Here is a 15,889-nt window from a genome sequence, read left to right as displayed (position 1 = left end):
GATACTGTTATCTCCAGTTTGGATGCGGATTCAAAGCTGAATAGCAGGACAAAGTGCTTTGTTTAACCATTTCAGTGATAGTAGCTCTAAAGCTGTAAGGAATTTTTAGAGCAAAGTAGAAATGCTGGCTTTCAGACTACTTTAAGTGCCAGAGTTAACCGGCCCTTATTGAAATGCTGTAATTTCTAAATTCTCTGTTTTACTTTTAATAGGTGGTTCCACCAAGGCCCTAATCCTTACAACAGTGGACAGGACTGGCTCTATTCTGGAAAGTACTGGGACAGAAGCTATGCAAACCTCCCCGATATCTATTGAGTGGACCGCATGGATACAAGGAGTCTTATGCAACTTAATCACATGTAGAATTTTGTGTGTTCTGACATCATGAAAATCGCACCTTTTCAATCTCTTAGCACCTAAGTAAGAACCCTACTGGCAGAATTGCCTTCTGTAAGGAGTGAAACAATACTCTGTCATCTTTTACATTACCGTGATTACCAGTAGGAAATTTAGAGGTGAATTGGTGCTGAACGCCGTTAGGCTTACATCTTAGTACAGTATATGAAATTATATGTGAAGTCCAAAACCTCATACTTAACAGCCTTTTTAAAAGCTTGGACAATATATATATTTAATAACCAATATTTGTTTTCCCAGTGTAGGGTAGGTCTAGGGGCTGGAAAATATTAGCACAAAAGTTTGGAATATTTTATAAGTAGACTTGATATTGAACAAGATTTTATTTGTTACTCAGCAGCACCACCTATGGGTATCATTACTCAGTGCAAAAAATACACGACCTATGTTAAGAACTTTGCTCAGGCCAGCATTCTAATGTGTGCGTGTGTCTCTAGTGTGTGTACATTTTGTAATTTATCTTACACTTGTCTGTCTAATTTCACAAATAACGGTGAATGTCAGGGATGAAACATTTGGGGTTTTTTGTCTATTTTTTTCATCTATGACAAATAACTAGGCATAAAATAAACTTAAGAAGTGGTTCCTCTAACCAGAAATTTGCTCATGTACACAAGATGCCATGTTTCTCCAAATGCTGCCAGTAGTAAACCTTTCTGTGCACAAAGATAACTTAGTTTAAGTTGGAAAGACCAAAGAAGAGTCTGCATCATTTCTTTATGGTTCCCTTGTTATCAGGGACTGCATTACAAATGGCCCATGTCTCATCACTATGTTTGGCTTATGCAGAACTAGCCATAATCATTTGGGGATATTGTGTCCTTTAAAGCATGAATGTTTCCAAAATGTGCAGGGATATGGCCTCAGTGGTGAGTCTTGTGGAACCTCTGTCACTTTATTATTGAGGAAATAAAATGCTTTGCAGAGAGTAATAAATGGCATCTCACAACATGCACTGGAGCTGTATGCTGTCTTCATAATTCCATATAGTTTATTTTTTTAGACTGCTCTATGCTGTACTGTATGGTACAGTGTAATTGTTGTACTATAATTATGATAATGTGTGTGCTTGTGTGATTTTTTTTTTTAATACAAAAGTATATTAAAGATAGAGAACAGAACTTAGAAGCTTTCTTTATCTTATTAAACTTGACTTGGAATCCAAAGAGGCAAAGGTAAAATGTTATTTTAATAAACATAAATGTAGTTTGTTCTTGCTGTGTCACTTCCACTCTAGTACCTACTACCATAAGTAGAAGGCTGTGCATTATGTACCACAGCCCAGTAAGACCGGAGGCCTCCTGTACATCTTTTCGGATGCATATGTATTATGAATGAAACCTCATGGCATGTATATTTGTTTACAGGTATATATTAATGTAAGAATATATTTGTTTTCCTCTTCTATACGAGGTGCCTGTTCTAGGAGGATTGTATAGCATCAGCTGGGACAAGCTGTCTTAAATCACCATTTGTAAAGCCACAAAGAGCATTGTTTAGAGAATTCTGTTAATGTCATATTTAAAAACCAATTGCTGCTAAATAAAAGCATTCAAATAAAGTATGAAAATTCTTCTTCTTCTTGTTTTCGTGTAAATATTGTACCTATACTGAGGATCTATAATACGGCAAATGGGGGCGTTTCTTTGCAGAGCGAGGCTTATCAGCGAGCCCGCATGGCCGATCGAAGTGCTGTTATTGGCGAGCGGGTCCCGGAGAGGCGATGCTAACTGTGCCCGCTTATGTGTGCGTTATTCAGCACAATTTAAAGAGATCACTGGGGTTCTACAGCGCCCTTGGTATATTCTTACCAATGACCCCAAAATCGAGCCACTTGTGACACCCGAACCTAAGATTACGTGCAGGCATGCGCCGTCTCTCCGTGACCTGGTCGTTAGGAGCCATCTTAAGGGAACTGAGGTCACACGCCTCCATTGCATCGTAACCGGTACATATAGTTGTGGTGGATGCACTGTTTGCTGGTTTCTATCTATCGGTAGGGAAGTTATCCTTCCCAATGGACACTGCTGGCATCTACAACATTATGTAAACTGTAATACCCAATTCGTGGTCTATCTTCTCATGTGCCAATGTGGCGCTTTTTATATTGGTAAGACTGGACGCGATCTTAAATCTAGAATTGGCAAGCATATTGCAAATATTAAGAGCATTGCATCCACCACACCAGTTGCGAGACATTTTAGATCAGAACATGGGGGTGACTTCCGGGGCATACGATTTGTTGGCCTTGACCGTATACATACCACCATTAGAGGTGGCAACTATGACCGATTGTTGTTGGAGAAAGAGTCCAGGTGGATCTTTGAATTAGGGGCCACTGAACATCCTGGCCTTAATAATATAGTTGGCTTTGCAGCATTTCTGCCCAACTGATTTCACCCCATCCCGATTCTTATCCTGGACCTTCCCTTCCCCGGGCCCCCCTGCTCCGTTATGCCCTATAGTGACCCCCTGTCTCTGTGAGCTATGTCTATCCCTGCCTGGTGTCCCTGGCTTCCCCTGCGGTGTCACCGCATAGCAGGCATTAATTTTTGCTTTTTTCCAATTGATTGCGCTAGGTCAGCACACTCTGTGGACATATTTCTGCATTTGTGCAGTTTTTCATTGTCCATAATTGGTGATCTGGTTGACAGCATGCCTTCTCAACTCTGAATTTATTTTATAGATATGTTCCATGTTGTGTTTGCATCATGATTAGGATTGGGTTATTTTGTTTGTTTTTCTAAATGTCACTTAATGTCCCCGCACTTCGGCCCTGCTCCCCTCCCCCCTCCGCTCTGGCCAGTCACTTGCGCTGTTCCACTCTGTCGCAACTTGCCGGCTTCGTGTTTCCAACTTTGTGACTGGCCGGGAGCTGGAGGCGAAGTGGAGTGACGCATATAAAATGACGCGTGTGGACACCACGTGTCCAGCCGCTCGTCCTTCATAAAGGGCTGACTGTGGAGAATCCACACCTCCCTTCGTAAAAGCCGGTAGACCCAGCGAAACATGTCAGGAATGCTGGTGTGGTGCTAGCACGATCTCTGCCCTGTGACTCACTGCTCGCACACCATCCACTTCCACTCCCTGCTGGCCTGTTTAGCTTCCCCCTCCTAGATGCCATCAGACTGAGATCCACGCAGCCTCCATGACAGGTTGTTTGTTGGGATACCAGCAAATGGCACAGGTAGGGACTCCCCCTCTTTCTCCATCTCTACAGCATCTTACAGCAGCACCCACGCTTGGATGTATTTGGACTGGACTTCTGGTCACTCCCCAAGCCGTGAGCTCCGGCACATGGGTTGAGAGACCTAATACACTAATCAGCTAGGAGCTAACTGGACTCTATGTCGTTGCATCAGGATTGGGTACAGTATGTCTTTGCCCTGTGCTTATATGCATGCTATGTACCTGCTACAATCTCTCTTCAGCTAATCCGAGTTTGGCTTGCCAACTGCTCCAATTGGACGGACTGTCTGTGTGTGCTGCTACGTCTGGAGCCCATGTCCTGTGCCTATGCACCTGTTGCTACTCTTTTTCAGCTGATCTTGCTTGATTTTGTTAACTGCTATAATCTAAATGCCTGCTTTTGTGTGCTGCTCTATCTGGATCTTCGATATCGATCTTGAACTCTGATAGTTTGCTATATTGCACAGTTTTTGGAGGACAATTTATGTAGGAACATTTCTACACCTACGCTGTGGCAGGTCTTTGATTGGGATCCCTGATCACATTAGGTGATCCTAGGTAGTGGTTTGTTTGTATGGTTGGATGGGTGCTGAGTGAGTCTTCTTGGCAGTTTATATCAGTGCTTTTTAACCTGCTTAACCACTTCCCGACAGCCTAACGCACAGAGGCGGCCGGGAAGTGGACCCCACAAGGACCAGCTCATGCCCAAAGGCGGCGGTCCTTGTAGGGGCATAGGCGGAGCGATCGCGTCATCCGTGACGCGATCCTCTGCCGGGAGTCGGAAGCCCGGCATTTTGTCTCCGCTCGCCGGCCACTTAGCAGCGCCGGCGAGCGGAGGAATCCGCACATGGGGCCAATCAGAATGTATAAGGCACTTTGTTAGGTAAACAAAGTGCCTTATACGTGCTTCCTCCTCGCCTCGTGGTCTCATTGTTGCAGAGACCACCAGCGAGGAGGAAGCATATTGTAAGTTATACAGCTACACTGCTTTTTTTGCCCTCAGCCTCCCTGATCACCCACCCCAGCCTTTCTAACCCCCCTGATCACCCTAGCAGACCCCTGCCCAGCACCCCTATAAACCCCCCCCCCCCCCACCTGCCACTAACTAGCGACGCTGTCCCTTAGTTTAGGTCCCTAACTGCCTCCTAGTCACCCCTGATCCCCCCCCCCTACCTTTAGATCACCCCCACACCCCATCCCAGACTACCCCCCTGTATACTGTATACATCTGTATACAGCTACCTTACCCCCTGATCCCCCTCTGATCCCCCTCTGATCACCTGCCTATCACCTGTCCATCACCCCTCAGCACCCCCACCCATCAGAGCAGACCCTAACTGCCCCGCGGGGGTAACCGATCACCTGCCCAGGCCCTCGATTGCCTTCATACCCCCTCCTGATTACATCCCCTGCTCTTTGTTTACATCTGTCCTCCCCAGCAATCACTAACTGATCTGCGATCAGTAACCCCCTGTGTCTGCCTCTCATCAGATCAGGACTCAGTCTGCCCCGTGCGGGCTCCTGATCAACCCCCCACCCCCTCAAATCGCCCTCAGACCCCCCCCCCCCCCCTAATTACCGTCCAAGTGCATTGTATTTGACTGTGCTTTGATTGCATCGATTGTGCTGCGCTTGTATTTGATTGTGCTGCGATTGTATTTGATTGTGCTGTAACTGTATTTGATTGTCCCGTGATCGGCTTCGATTGTCCCGTGATTGTTTGATTGCCTCTGAGACCCCACTTCCTGCCACACCCAACCCCACCCTCCCCCCATCACCTTCCGAGTGCATCAGATTTGATTGTGCTGTGATTGGATTCGATTGTGCTGTAATTGTATTTGATTGTCCCGTGATCGGCTTCGATTGCCCCGTGATTGTTTGATTGCCTGAGACCCCACTTCCCGCCACACCCAACCCCACCCTCCCCCCCCACCACACCCAACCCCACCCTCCCCCCCACCACCTCCAACCACCACCTTCCGAGTGCATCAGATTTGCTTGTGCTGTGATTGGAGTCGATTGTGCTGTAATTGTATTTGATTGTCCCGTGATTGTTTGATTGCCTCTGAGACCCCACTTCCCACCAACCCCAATACCTCTCAAATACTCCCTTTTTGCTAGGTAGGTGCTCTTTTTTTCTGGGTAGTCTCGGAGGAAAACCCCATAAATTTAGCAATCCACAATGGCAAGAAGGGGGCTTTCCGATGACGAGGTATACAGGTACATGGATCAGTCGGATGAGTTCTTTTGGGAAGAATCATCCGTCGAATCTTCCGGGTCCGAATTTGAACCTGTAGAAAGCAGTGGTTCCCTGACCGAAAGTGATGACGAGGCTTTGGTCCCGGCTAGAGCCAGGTGGACCAGACCCCAAGTCGTTAGACCGCAGGTGGCGCAGGATCCGCCTTAAGGGCAGCAGGGTGGTGCTAGCGCTGTTGATAGTTTTCTTGGTGAGGCAGGCACCAGCAGCGCAGCATCTCCCGGACTTCGTATCAGTACTTCTGTAGACCCTGGCGAAGTGGTGAGCGTCAGCAAGGAAGTTGAAACTGGTACGGTGGCAAGTGCAGTAGTACCCCCGTCGCAGCCACCAAGAAGAAGACAGGCCCGTAGTACCCATAGACTCCCAGAGGTGCTGGCACAACCAGATTGGCAATCCCCTGATTCCGCCGCACCCGTAGTGCCCCCTTTCACCGCCCAGTCTGGAGTCCAGGTGGCGACAGCTCATCTAGGAACGGCCCTAGACTTTTTGCAGCTGTTCATCACCCAGGTTCTCTTGGACTTAATTGTGGTTGAGACCAACCGTAAAGCCACACAATTTATCACCGAGCACCCGGAGAGCATGTATGCCCAGCCTTTCCGGTGGAAACTAGTCCAAGTTTCCGACATTAAAATCTTTTTGGCCCTTATCCTTCACTTGGGACTAATGAAACAGAATGTACTGCGGTCGTATTGGTCTACGAACCCAGTAAATCATGTTCCCTTGTACCCTGCTGCCATGTCCAGGACACGATTTGAGTCCATCCTGCGCTTCCTGCACTTCAACGACGACGAAACCTGTCATGAAAAGGGCCACCCTGCTTATGACCGGCTCCACAAAATTCGGCCCCTCATAGACCACCTGTCATCAACATTTGCAGATGCTTTTATCCCTGAACAGAACATTTGCGTAGACGAGTCCCTCTTACGCTTTACCGGGCGCCTTGGCATCAAACAGTACATCCCAAGCAAGCGAGCCCGGTATGGGTTGAAACTGTATAAGCTCTGTAAAAGGGCCACAGGCTATACATGTCGTTTTAGGGTCTATGAGGGAAAAGACTCAAAATTGGAGCCGGTCGGATGCCCTGACTACCTGGGGAGCAGTGGAAAGGTTGTGTGGGACTTGGTGTCACCCTTGTTCCGGAAGGGGTACCATCTTTTTGTGGACAATTATTACACAAGTGTGGCCCTCTTTCAGCACTTAAAGTTAGAAGGAATCCGATGCTGTGGCACTGCGCGGCCTAGTCGCCAGGGCTTCCCCCAATGGCTCGTTACCACCAGACTTGAACGGGGGCAGAGGGCGGCCTTGCGTACTGAAGACCTGCTCGCGGTGAAATGGAGGGACAAGAGAGACGTTTACTTTCTGTCCACCATTCACACAGACACGACAGTCCAAATTCAACGGGCAACTGCGATCATTGAAAAGCCCCTTGTCGTCCACGAATATAATGTCAACATGGGAGGGGTGGACTTCAATGACCAGAGGTTAGCGCCCTATTTAGTTACCCGGAAAACAAGACGCTGGTATAAGAAAGTGTATTTTTATCTGATTCAATTGGCAGTATACAACAGCTTTGTTCTCTACAGTAAGGCTGGGAGAACTGGATCTTTCCTTCAATTTCAGGAACAGATCGTTCTGGACATCCTGTATCCAGGAGGTGTCAGGGTCCCCCCCCCCCCCCAGATGCAAGTAGCCGATTGCATGGAAGGCATTACGGGTATCAGATTCCGAGTACCCCAGGTCAACGCATCCGAAGAAAACGTTGTCGTGTCTGCAGCAGTGCTAGAAGAAGGACTGACGCCGTTTTTTATTGTCCCAAATGTCCTGACCACCCTGGCCTATGCGTAGAGGAGTGTTTTGAGAGGTACCACGAGCAGGTACACTATTAGAACCTAGGGAACTAGAGACACAGGAGTAGGCACACACTCAGTGGTCTTTCGCACATTGTCGCAGGGAGAGGAGAGGTAAGCTTGAAAACCAAACGGGTAAGCATAAAAGTCGGAAGAAGGATCGGTTTCCATGCTTGATATTGCTGATCTGTCCTGGGTTGGCGATATAAGACGGCATGTTTGAATTTCCCTTGAGTGTGGACACTCCCGGTTTATATGTGATTTACTTTGGGCCTATGATGATGCTTTAATGCCACACAGAGTCCTCTCTATTGGCAGGCATATTGCTGTATCCTACAGGCATAATGCTGTATACTAAAGTTCTGAGGCCCAGTCACATAAGTTGGTGGCTCACCCTGAGTGCAGGGTGGCACGGGGTGTCTCTCTCCTGAGGTTATCACTGCCATTGATGTGGAGGAAGATCTGCCATTGATGAGGAGCAAGGTATGTTTGCCGTTCATTTTTCCTTTCAGCCCAGAGTGCATTACCCATATACCCAATATAAGGAGTATAGCAGAAACTCCTAATACTGGCCATACATGTAATGATTGCAAAGACCCTAATATGCCAGGACAGACTCCACAAATGACCCCATTTTGGAAAGAGGACACCCTAAAGTATTATGTGAGGTGCACGGTGAGTTCATAGAAGATTTTAGTTTTTGTCACAAGTTAGCAGAATTTATTTATTTTATTTTTTTTTACAAAGTGTCATTTTCCGTTAACTTGTGACAAAAAATAAAATTTTCAATGACCTCACCATTCCCCTCATGGAATACCTTGTTATGTATTCTTTCCAAAATGGGGTCATTTGTGGGGTTTGTTAACTGTCCTGGCAAGTGGGTGGGGTGCTAAATTTTGAGCGCCCCTGTAAAGCCTAAAGGTACTCATTGGACTTTGGGCCCCTTAGCGCAGTTAGGGTGCATAAAAGTGCCACACATGAGGTAACGCCGTACTCGGGAGAAGTAGTACAATGTGTTTTGGGGTGTATTTTTACACATACCCATGCTGGCTGGGAGAAATACCTCTGTAAATGACAATCTTTTGATTTTTTTACACACAATTGTCCATTTACAGAGTTATTTCTCCCACCCAGCATGGGTATGTGTAAAAATACACCCCAAAACACATTGTACTACTTCTCCCGAGTACGGCGATACCACATGTGTGGCACTTTTTTTGCACCCTAACTGCGCTAAGGGGCCCAAAGTCCAATTAGCACTATTAGGATTTCACAGGTCATTTTGAGAAATTTCGTTTCAAGACTACTCCTCATGGTTTAGGGCCCCTAAAATGCCAGGGCAGTATAGGAACCCCACAAATGACCCCATTTTAGAAAGAAGACACCCTAAGGTATTCCGTTAGTAGTACGGTGAGTTCATAGAAGATTTTATTTTTTGTCACAAGTTAGCGGAAATTGATTTTTATAGGTTTTTTTTTCACAAAGTGTCATTTTCCGCTAACTTGTGACAAAAAATAAAATCTTCTATGAACTCACCGTACTTCTAACGGAATACCTTGGGGTGTCTCCTTTCTAAAATGGGGTCATTTGTGGGGTTCCTATACTGCCCTGGCATTTTAGGGGCCCTAAACCGTGAGGAGTAGTCTTGAAATGAAATTTCTCAAAATGACCTGTGAAATCCTAATAGTGCTAATTGGACTTTGGGCCCCTTAGCGCAGTTAGGGTGCAAAAAAGTGCCACACATGTGGTATTGCCGTACTCGGGAGAAGTAGTATAATCTGTTTTGGGATGTATTTTTACACATACCCATGTTGAGTGGGAGAAAGATCTCTGTAAATGGACAATTGTGTGTAAAAAAAATTAAAAAATTGTCATTTACAGAGATATTTCTCCCACCCAGCATCGGCATGTGTAAAAATACACCCCAAAACACATTATACTACTCCCGAGTACGGCAATACCACATGTGTGGCACTTTTTTGCAGCCTAACTGCGCTAAGGGGTCCAAAGTCCAATAAGCACCTTTAGGCTTTACAGGGGTGCTTACAATTAGGCACCCCCCAAAATGCCAGGACAGTAAACGCACCCCACAAATGACCCAATTTTGGAAAGTAGACACTTCAAGGTATTCAGAGAGGGGCATGGTGAGTCCGTGGCAGATTTCATTTTTTTTTTGTCGCAAGTTAGAAGAAATGGAAACTTTTTTTTTTTTCTCACAAAGTGTCATTTTCCGCTTACTTGTGACAAAAAATAATATCTTCTATGAACTCACCATGCCTCTCAGTGAATACTTTGGGATGTCTTCTTTCCAAAATGGGGTCATTTGGGGGGTATTTATACTATCCTGGAATTCTCGCCCCTCATGAACCATGACAGGGGGTCAGAAAAGTCATAGATGCTTGAAAATGGGAAAATTCACTTTTTGCACCATAGTTTGTAAACGCTATAACTTTTACCCAAACCAATAAATATACACTGAATGGGGTTTTTTTTATCAAAAACATGTCCACATTTTTCGCGCTGCATGTATACAGAAATTTTACTTTATTTGAAAAATGTCAGCACAGAAAGTAAAAAAAAAATCATTTTTTTGCCAAAATTCATGTCTTTTTTGATGAATATAATAAAAAGTAAAAATCGCAGGAGCAATCAAATAGCACCAAAAGAAAGCTTTATTAGTGACAAGAAAAGGAGCCAAAATTCATTTAGGTGGTAGGGTGTATGAGCGAGCAATAAACCGTGAAAGCTGCAGTGGTCTGAATGGAAAAAAAGTGGCCGGTCCTTAAGGGGGTAAAGCCCTAGGTCCTCAAGTGGTTAAAGAGAGTCTGAAGCGTGAATAAATCTCGCTTCAGACCTCATAGATAGCAGGGGCACATGTGCCCCTGCTAAAACGCCGCTGTCCCGCGGCCTAACGGGGGTCCCTGATCCCTCAAATCCCCTCCGTGCAGCGGGGGAGCGCTTACGCATTGGGGCAGGGCTAACCGCCACAGCCCTGCCTCCTGCGCGTCTATCAGCCGCGTACCTCCGCCTCCCCCCTGCCCCTCTGTCTTCCTTCACTGAGAGGGGCGGGGGAGGGGCGGGGGAGAGGCGGCGATGCGCTGAGAGGCAGGGCTGCAGCCGTTAGCCCTGCCTGCAGGGAGAGCAAAATTTACGACCAAGTTGATCGTTGATTTTGCAGGGGGGGGGGGGTGAAGGGACCCCCGTTTAGCCGCGGGATAGCGGTGTTTTAGCAGGGGCACGCATGCCCCTGCTAACTATGAGCTCTGAAGCGAGATTTATTCTCATTAACCATAATATTAATTTTGTACTTTTTCACTTTATGGGCCATATGCAATTCACTTTTTCACCTGAGTTTTCTCCTAGGAGATAATTTTGCATCTACAATTTAAAATAACTTCCCAGCACTTTTCATCTAAAAAAGGACCAAAAAGTAGGTGAGAAAGTAATATCAAAATTATTTTGAGTGTTTTTCTTGCTTTCTGGTGGCTTAAAAGGAATTTTATGAACATGTTTACAAATATCACCTAGGAGAAAACTCAGGAGAAAAAGCTAATTGCATATGGGCCTATTAGTGAGTTGTTGGTGATCTGTGACACATGCCCCTCAAACCTCCTTTTTCTTTTATCTTTATGTTCGATGCACAGCAGTAACCACTTACAAATCCCCCAGTTGCCAGTCCTCTTCACTCCTGCTACTCCCAGCAGCTCTGCTGTGTATGGCTCCAGGCAAAGCAGTACAAGTGGATGGGATTGTTTCCACTTGTGCGTCGTGCGGGGGTGTTTTGGCGTGCGGCAGGAATGTGGGCGAATCGCCCGCAATGCTTTTAATAGGGAAATCGCATGCGGCTTTGTCATGCGGATTTCCCCGCGATTTCGCATGTAATGCTATGGAGCTTTACACAGGCAGTGACATGGTTAAATTCGCCTGGCTCCTTGCCATGCGAAATCGCGGGGAAATCCGCATGCGGAAACGCATCCGCATGCGATTTCGTCCACGGTGGAATCCAGGCGATTCCGCACCACAACAGTGGAAACAAGCCCTGAAGAAGATTGGTGCCTGGAAGATTTGTAAGTTGTTTCTACAGGGCGATATGAAGGGGGGGGGGGGGGGGGTGTCAGGGGAGTAGGGGGTGTTTGGCAAACACGCATATCTGGCATCAGGCAATCTCCACTTGTGCCGGATAAATTACTCTACTGCATTCTGATTTTGTTTTCACAGCTTATTTTGGCATGTTGCTACCTCAAGCAAACTAATTTCAATTCATTTTCCTATCTAGAACTCGGTGCTGTGGAAAGACAAAATCAAAAATCAACAGGTGATGCTGTGGAGTGCCTAATTTTTAGCTTGTTACTGGGAATAAAACTTGGCATTTTTATTAATCAGTGAGGGTTATCCTGTAGTCTGACTAGATCCAAACTAGAGCGAGAAACTGTCACTTGCACCTGAATGACACTTTGTACCTGAATGCTTAAAGTGAACCTGAACTGAAAATAAAAAGTCAAAATAACCATACACAGGTCATACTTGCCTCCTGTGTAGTCTACTCCTCAATCCCTTTCCCCTCTCCTTCGTCTCATTTCTCCACTGTGATCAATGGAATTCTCCACCCTCCATTTTGAAAATGGCCATTACCCCATAACAGCTTCCTGATCAGCACACTGTTAAACTGTAATATCACCCACTTGAGCCATAGGGAAACATGTACATTACCTTGCACATTCAGTTGTAACTGACAGCAACTGGTATATTTCAGTTCTGACAAAATATTATCAGAACTGGAAGGGAACACTGTAAGAAGAAGAAGAAAATGGTGAGCCTCTGAGAGAAACTGACAGTGAGGTTAGTATGTAACATTCATTTGTAGCTACGTCATGTCTTTATTTTAAATAATTTTACTCACTTTAGGTTCCCTTTAACTCTTACAGGCAGAAAAAGAAAACAGCCCAGTTCTATGCAGGAAAGGCACTGGACGTACACGGTTATCTCATGTCACATGTCCACTCAGGTACACTTTAAAGCCTGGTACACACATCCCATTTTGATTAGCCAATGATTGTCCAATTCTACCACTTCCATATATTATGTGAGCTTACATACACAATCTGTTCATAGTATTCAAAGTTTGTCATACTAAGTAAAGGTGGTAAAATTGGTCAATGATTGGCCAATCATAATTGCATGTGTGTATGCATCCTAAAGGTGGCCACACACTGTACAAATAAAAGATCCAATTTTTCACCAATTCGATAATTACGATCGGTTGTCCTGAAAAATCGAGAGCTTTTCTTTGTTTTCATGTACAGTTCCAATCATTTTTTTTCTGAGCTTTCAATTATTTTATTTGTGATTGGGGAAAAATTGAACATAGGTTTTGAGGTACATTGGTCAGATTTTTGAATTGTTACAATCAGTCAGAAAAATTGGTATTCTGGACTTGATTTTGCCTGTGATAGGCAGATAGGGGGAGGGAGGGTAATTTTTATATTAAAAAAAAAAAATTATAAAAGACACAGCAAATGTTTGTTTATAAACAAACAAACAAACCTGGGGGTGATCAGACCCCACCAACAGAGAGCTCTGTTGGTGGTGGGGGGAAGGAAATCACTTGTGTGCTGTGTTGTGCGGCCCTGCAGCTTGGCCTTAAAGCTGCAGTGGCCATTTTCACAATAATGTGCCTGGTCTTTAGGGGGGGTTAATCACTGTGGTCCTCAAGTGGTTAAGAAGTGTGAACGTTGCCACCATTAGCATGACCATTGCTACGGTAACGAGTGTTGTTAACAGTGTAACTCGCAGCACACAGTGCTGTAAGGGTAATATTGGTGTGCACTGTCTGTACACAGCAATATTACTGCACTCTTGTGCATGAAGCCCAATCAAAGTCTTTCGCCCACCAGGAAGCAAGAAAATACCCAAAATAATTTTAATACAGTATAACTTTTACACCTACTGACACTTTCTCAATAGCAAAGTGCTTAAAGGTTATTCTGAAGAGACTATGAAAAGTTATCTCCTAAGAAAAAGAATACATTAACCACCCTGGCGTTCAGTTTCCCCAGGATTTCCGTTCAAAAAGTGTTTCAATTAATTTCCAATAATTTGCAACCATTTTTTTTTGCAACCAATTTTTTTTTTATATTGAATTCAATACAGGTTATTGTATTGAATTCAATTTAAAAAACAACAGTGTTTTCTGCAAGATGTTGATGACGCTGTGTGACCCTGGTGTCATATACGCCGATCAATGGGGGACATGTGATCGCCGAGGGAGAAGCAAAATCCGCCAAGGGACATGGAAGAAGACACTGGGGAAGCTATCAGAGGTACGCGACGAGGGATCAGCATGCCAATGGTGAGTATAAGACCCAGATGTATAGTTAGCCAGATGTGTAGCCAGGTATAGCCAGTTATAGTTAGCCAGATGTAAAGTTAGCCAGATGTGCAGCCAGGTATAGTTAGCCAGATGTATAGTTAGCCAGATGTGCAGCCAGGTATAGTTAGCCAGATGTGCAGCCAGGTATAGTTAGCTAGATGTATAGTTAGCCAGATGTGCAGCCAGGTATAGTTAGCCAGATGTGCAGCCAGGTATAGTTAGCCAGATGTGCAGCAAGGTATAGTTAGCCAGATGTATAGCGAGCCAGGTGTTTAGCCAGATGTATAGTGAGCCAGGTGTTTAGCCAGATTTATAGGTAGCCAGATGTCTTCCTCCCGGTCCCCCCCCCCCTCCTAGCACGCTGTGAGTAGCTATCTGTGCTATCCACAGCGTGCAGAACAAGCACACCCTAGGGAATCCCTGGGCAGCCAGCGGGGCAGGGAATGTGCGGGGTTCCCCCTGTATGCGGAGGCTATGTGGGCGGGGGGGATCCCCCTCTGTGCGGGTGGGGGGATCCCCCTTCTATGCTGGCTGTTGCGGGCGGGGATCCCCCTCTGTGCGGGTGGGGGGATCCCCCTTCTATGGTGGCTGTTGCGGGTGGCCTATTCCCCCCTCCCTCCCGATCTCCCCCTCCCGATCTCCTCCCCCCCCCCCCTCTAAGCCCGTGGAGTAAATAGTTGTACTCACCAGAGGGCTTTCTCCAGCGACGCAGCAGCACTTCCTCCTCCATCTCCGAAGTCTCGTTCTCTGTATAGTTACATTACGAGGCTTGGTGACGTCACCAAGCCTCGTAATGTAACTGTACAGAGACCGGGACTTCGGAGATGGAGGAGGAAGTGCTGCTGCGTCGCTGGAGAAAGCCCTCTGGTGAGTACAACTATTTACTCCACGGGCTTAGAGGGGGGGGAGGGGGGGGAGAGATCGGGAGGGAGGGGGGAATAGGCCACCCGCAACAGCCACCATAGAAGGGGGATCCCCCCGCCCACATAGCCTCCGCATACAGGGGGGAACCCCGCACATTCCCTGCCCCGCTGGCTGCCCAGGGATTCCCTAGGGTGGCTGGATGCTTGTTCTGCACGCTGTGGGTAGCACAGATCGCTACCCACAGCGTGCAGTCAGGCATCCAGCCATCCTGGGGAATCCCTCTGATGAGAAAAAAATGCAGCCGGCGGGGCAGAGAAACAGGAAATCTCCCTGTCGGCATGGACGAGCTCAGCTCGTCATTAACGTTTTTTGCAAGTTTTTGCTGGACGAACTCAGCTCGTCCATACCGCCAGGGAGGTTAAATAAGGGCCACAGAATTGTCTAAATCCACGCCTTGCACTGCTGTTATGGAACTACTGTATGCGAGTTGGATGAATGATTCTGTGAAGTTGAGGCCTTTTGGTGTGCTGTAAACTAGTGACTGAGTGCATGCTTGGCTCACAAAGGTGAAATGGATTGATCTGCATAGCTCCACCCACTGTTCTGAAGTGGCGTATGATGAATGCTATCTTTTCACAGCTGGATCATCCACAAGGCAAACCTAGGCAGTTGCCTGGAGAGAGTCTAGGGGGCTCCCACCAAATCTACAGAAGCCAGCTGATCATCAGTGGTGAGCAAAACTATCTTGCCTAGAGCCCAATTTCATCTTAATCCTTTTCTATAATTTGGGCAAGTGAAGTGATCCCTTGTATTTACCTTTAGTTTTAAAAAGGCAATGCTATTAGACTCCATAATCAAATGACATGCAGAACCCTGAGTAAGCCAAGAGACACACTAGTTCGGATAATCCCAGAAAGTGCAGAATAGCATTTTATAAATAAATGA

General features: G+C 46.1%; 1 protein-coding gene across 3 annotated transcripts in view; it reads left to right on the top strand.

The window, feature by feature from the left end:
- OSBPL1A (oxysterol binding protein like 1A) overlaps positions 1-1,978 on the top strand; it is a 253,225-nt gene extending 251,247 nt beyond the window's left edge. For all 3 annotated transcript variants that reach the window (XM_068237280.1, XM_068237278.1, XM_068237281.1), the window contains one exon: positions 213-1,978. In XM_068237280.1, the coding sequence (XP_068093381.1) occupies positions 213-315 (103 nt within the window). In that variant the 3' untranslated portion in view covers positions 316-1,978. The remainder of the gene's footprint in view (positions 1-212) is intronic.
- Positions 1,979-15,889: the final 13,911 nt, after the last annotated feature.

The sequence above is a fragment of the Hyperolius riggenbachi genome, chromosome 5, assembly GCF_040937935.1.
Source record: "Hyperolius riggenbachi isolate aHypRig1 chromosome 5, aHypRig1.pri, whole genome shotgun sequence".
Taxonomy (NCBI): domain Eukaryota; kingdom Metazoa; phylum Chordata; class Amphibia; order Anura; family Hyperoliidae; genus Hyperolius; species Hyperolius riggenbachi.
Note: the sequence above shows the minus strand (reverse complement) of the source record. Positions and strands in the feature narration are given on the sequence as shown.